The 5,198-nt window shown below is 41.3% G+C and overlaps 1 protein-coding gene across 1 annotated transcript; it reads right to left on the reverse strand.

Annotated features, from left to right (window-relative positions):
- Positions 1–320: 320 nt before the first annotated feature.
- STX11 (syntaxin 11) lies at positions 321–4,857 on the reverse strand. Its single transcript, XM_010216775.2, has 2 exons — positions 4,674–4,857; positions 321–1,192 (listed from the first exon to the last, which is right to left on the reverse strand). The coding sequence occupies exon 2, from the start codon at positions 1,185–1,187 to the stop codon at positions 321–323; it is 867 nt and encodes a 288-aa protein (XP_010215077.2). The 5' UTR covers positions 1,188–1,192; positions 4,674–4,857.
- Positions 4,858–5,198: the final 341 nt, after the last annotated feature.

Here is a 5,198-nt window from a genome sequence, read left to right on the forward strand (position 1 = left end):
CCTGAGCCAGGTCCATCATTCATTCTTCTTTATTGCCCAGGTGAAACAAGTATCACTGCACAGACGTGTTCTAAGTACTTGCACCGCTAGTTACGCCAGCAGAATACATCTCAAATAAAAAAGGAATAGTTTTATCAATGTTTCTGGTAGCCTCTAAGTAAAACTACCTTCAGCACATTCAAGAAAAAGGCAACGAAAAAAGAAAAAAACACACAGCACGCAATAACCCCTCACAGTTCTAGGGGCTGTCATTAAAGAAGTTTTGCTGGGAAGGTTTTGGAGACATTCAGGTCAGTCCACGACAGCTTTAGGAGGGACGATCACCTTCTGCAACACGACAAGCAGCAGCAGAGGATTGTTCTAAGGGGGTGTTTTCTTCTGTATTCTAGAGCTTTTTTCACTTGGTCTTTAGCTTCCCCTACGTAGTCCTCAACGTTTTGCATATTTAGCTCAATGATGTCAAAGGTGTCTGACTGTTCCTCCACTAACAGGGCCACCTGCATGAAGAGCTCGTGAACTTCCTTGATGCGACTTTCCAGCTTCACCAGCTCTTTGTGCCGTGTCTCAATCTCATTCAGGGCTGAGCGAGCCCCCTTAACATCCGACAGGAGGTTCTCAGAGAAGACATCCCACTTGCCTTGCTCGATCATCTCCTCGATCTGGTTGCCAGAGACCTCCTTACCCATGATCTCGAGCTGCCGCTGGATGCGAATCTTGCAGTTCTCCCGCTGCCTCATCTCCGTCGCGTTGTACTCGAACATGGCCTCCTGAAAGGCGTGCATGAGGTCCACGTAGTGGCTCTTGGCTACCCTGGCGATGACGGATGAGGCACCGTATTTTGTTACTGCGTCGTCGCTGAAATCTCTCATGATTTGCAGTTTCCTATGGATGCCTTCCCCACGGGCCTTGATGTCTCTGGCAATACTGTTAGTATCCCGTTTGATGCTACTGAGGCTACGCATGGAAGTAAGGAAGCGGTTGTTCTGTTTTCGAAGCCTCTTCACATCCTCTTTTAGATAGCTGTTTTCTGTCCGGATGCTCTGTATGTCTTTATGAAGAGTTGCCAAGGCATAATCAGTCTCGTAGAGCAGAGTATCACGGGGTGCATTTTCATCATCCTCACCGTCAGGAAAATGCTCATTGTGCAACCTGGCAAATTCATGCAGCTCATTTAGCCGGTCCTTCATCCTGCCTGCAAACAGAGAAATAAAAAAGGAGGAAAAAGGTAAATAAAACATTGGTTTTCAGAGTCTGAATTTGACAGCTAATTCCACATGAAAAAAAAAAAATCCAGGTCTTAAATTTGTTCACAGTATCTCATTGAGTGATGAATCTCAGATCCAAAACTGTGGCGCTAGGGAACTCTTCTAGAAATTGCAGTGCAAAACTGTAATTTAGTGCATTTTTTAAAAAAACTTCAAAAGTTCAAGACAGAAGACAACCGATGCTGGAAACAAATACAAAAACAAAGTAGTAAGCCAATGTACAGCGCCTAAAAAATTCCAGTCTTTTACTTGGAGGGGAGAAAAAAAAAAGAAACACAGAACAAATGTAGCCAGCTCTTCATTACATCAACTACTCCAAACTACAGGGCCTTTCGTTCTAAGCTTGCTCGTCCTAGAAGAAGGTTAGAAGTCTCTCGGACTCTCAGAAGCAACATTTACCAATATAGTCTGGAAAGAAAAGTTTCAAGGAGTGGTGTGGAAAGCAGTAAGATAGTATGTTTTGCAAAACAAGTTTAAGGTCCTCAGATGGTATCATTCATCACAGTGCACTAGGCCTCAAGCCAAAAAAAAAAAAAAAAACAGCATTTTGTAAGTCAAGTCAACTGACCGGTTCATTTTTGTACCATGGAAATACTCTGCTGAAGGAAAAAAGTACCACAGTTGTTATGAAATAAGCTCTGTTTTCTGCATTTGCCTCACACATACTGGATTACAGATTTCACTGCAACAGCAAAAAATTGAATCATCTGTACAGACCAGTCACATGGTAATGAAACATAAATCTCCTTTAAGCATGCTGTTTCCTTGAAATTCTGGACTTAAAATCTTTATAGAAAGTGAAATCTGAAAGCTCCAGCAATAATTTTTTATGAAGTGGTACAGCCAGCAGGAAGCTAAAAAATTCCCATTGCAAAAGCTGTATATCCCATGACACCATTTAAATTATTAAGAAAGAGACCTAAATTAAGGAGCAACATGAATCATGACATCACCTGAATCTCTAGAAAATTCATTTTTGTTTTTCAAGGAATTCAGCAGCCCTTACAGACATGTTATCCACTGTGAATGCATCTATCCATAGGATCTCCAGGTTAAGAAGATCCTGTGTGAACACACCCAGGATACCTAGATCGAATGTGAATGAGGAATGCAAATTTATGATCTGTTCCATGGGACTGATGGATGTATCAGAGGTTGTGTAAGAGACAGAAGAAAAAAGATTCCATCACAGACGGAGTGTCTTGGGCTGGCACAGCTAAACAGGCTGTGTATCAGCCTTAGGAAGTGTCCTGATTACAGTCACCTTTATACTTGTGCGAAAAGTGCATTTTAACTTTATCCAGCACTTTTCCAAGTAATACAAGCCAAGAGAGTTCATTAATATCCTGAGAAGAAAAATGATGTAGGAATAAATACATGTAAAATAGGTCAGTTTGACTTTAAACTGTGAGCCACATAGATGCAACTCAGTCATACAGAGAAAGCATTAGAAAATGCAGGTTTTTCCACCTCCTCCCTCAGCACTAATAAAAATCAAGATTCTTGTGCTTCATACCACAAGAGCACCAGGATGAAAAATGCCCACTATAAAGGAAACAAAAATGCAGGGGGAGTGCTAAGGACAGGTGTGCTTGACTTTAAAACTGCACAGCACAGCCTACCCAGAGGCACTGCTGCAAGAACATCTACCCTTCGTGTCTAGAATAACATAGTGGGACATGTTCTAGAAGCCTTGGAAGAAGAGGAACAAGCAAAGAGGCATCTAGCCATCTCAGGATTGTTTAGGTCTCTTCTGGCCACCCATTGCTTCTCTGATGCTTTTTACCTGAAACGCAGATGTGGTTCTGAAAACTTGGCCCAGTTCCTAGTCTGACTGCATTCCTCACCCTTACTGGCTTCCTCAGAGCTTACCACCTTCCCCTGGAAATGCCAGGTGTTGTGTTCAGCAGTTTATTCTTTTCATGTTTTGCATCAACATTTGGAAACAGCAACCTATATTTATGATGACCAAACCTTAACATGACAATCCAGAGCAGCATAATGCCATTTATGTAGAATTAAATCATTTCAAAACAGTGTGTGTGCAGGGCCATGTTACCTCAGTTCTCACAATTCCCCAGACTTGAGGGAAAATAGATTTCATCAGACACTCTAAAAAAATTTCCATGGAGAACAGTCTGACAACTGGTTGATCAACAATACCATTTTATTTTTTGTGCTTGACAAAAGTGGTGCCCTTCCTCTCTGGAAAAATGTAGGAAGAATGTTTTGATCTAAGAGGTATTGCATTGTATCTTATTGCTCCAACTTAAGGGAATATAGGCATCTAAAACTTCCAATAATTTTAATCCAGAGATGCTCTCAAGTATATATAGAACTTATATTGAGAATTTGGTACAAATGTAGTAAATCATTTTTGTTTGTTCAATATTTAAGCAAGAGCTCTTGGACAAGAGTGGGGAAAGTTTACATTAAACAGAAAACCATGCTGAGTGAAATCTCCTGCACAGTAACCTCAATTTTGTAGTAAAAGGTCTATACTTCCTTTCCTCCATCCACAGAAGAGTAACGTCATGATTTGTCTTCCTCATCCACAACTGTTTAAAGGTGCTAGATAAAATAAGCAGATACTGAGAAGCAAACACATAGCAAATCACAAAATGAAAAGACCATTTCTGTAGAAAGTTAATGCGTATCCTAATTGTGTAACATCCCTGCAAAATTACCTCCATTTTTTTTAATGTAGCATGAAGATTAAAAGGCCAAGTGCTAAAGGGACCGTAAGGAACAGCCAAGTGTAGTCAGATTGCGCCATGATGCTGGGTACACACTGGAAGATGATGCAGTGGAACCCTGGCCCATGCACTGTCACTGCCCACAAGTCTCTGCCTGTGCTCTGTATGTGCTAAATAAAAGTTGTACACATAAAATTTAATATTTGTCTTTCAGTTTATGGCCAGACATCTCATTCACTATGTTACTACTGCTTGTTTCTTCAGGGCCTCTCCAGTGATATTCTTGTAATGCTTCATAAACTCTGAAAAGTCCTTTGGAGCAAGGCACTGCTAACAGCCCATTTAACAGACAGGTATTTCAGGAAAGAATGACTGAGGATAAAACTATTACTCTTGATGAGTTATGATGACACTTAGGACACCTGCAGCATAGTCCTTTGTAGCTTGTACGTTCAGAAGCCAGCTCGCTGTGAGCGCAGACAAGTTTGCTCTGATGATGCACACAGCTTTGCTCAGGAGCTCAGGCACTTGCTCAGGGATTTTTCTGTAAGCTACTTCTTCCATCCTCCCTGAGTCTGTCCCTTTCTATTTCTAAAGTGCGTCCCCAAGCCTCCTCCCCATCCTTGCCCTCACCTTTTGAAGGAGGACGCTCTTCCTTATGTACATACAGTGCCTGGAAAGAATGCAGAACAGGAAGAGAATGACTTTCTACCTGTATTTCAGCACTGTATCAGGCCACAGACCGCAAATTGCAGAGGAGACCTATGCAGCTTCATGCTAGAGCACGTTCGGTTGTTCTTTAGGTAGGAATTTGCAATATTTGGCCGAAGCACAGGACCTGTGAGGGAACAGAACATGTTTAGCATTCAGCCTTTTGACAACATGTTTTGCTCAAGGAACATGTTAAACTTACATTGGGCATTTGCAAAAACTTAGAATTTTGCTAAATTTTGCTAAATTTTAATGTAGAAAAAACCTCAAATACAAATACAATATCAGTACAGCAGTCTTCCCCATTTCAAACTCCTGTTTCAAGTAAAAAGGAACTATATTTTCCCAAGGATAAGGACTTGTGGTCATTCCCAGTGTCTGCAAAATACGCACCAAAACAAATGACCAAACAGCAATGGCAAAGCAAGTGTGACCAGGCTGCTGAAAAAAAAAAGTCATCTTAACTGCTCTGTATTTACCAAAGCTGATCACACGCTGCTGTCAGCCAGGCAAGCTTAATCACATT

This window comes from Tinamus guttatus, unplaced genomic scaffold, assembly GCF_059628265.1.
Source record: "Tinamus guttatus ecotype Peru unplaced genomic scaffold, ASM5962826v1 Tinamus_guttatus_pri_ptg000716l, whole genome shotgun sequence".
Taxonomy (NCBI): Eukaryota; Metazoa; Chordata; class Aves; order Tinamiformes; family Tinamidae; genus Tinamus; species Tinamus guttatus.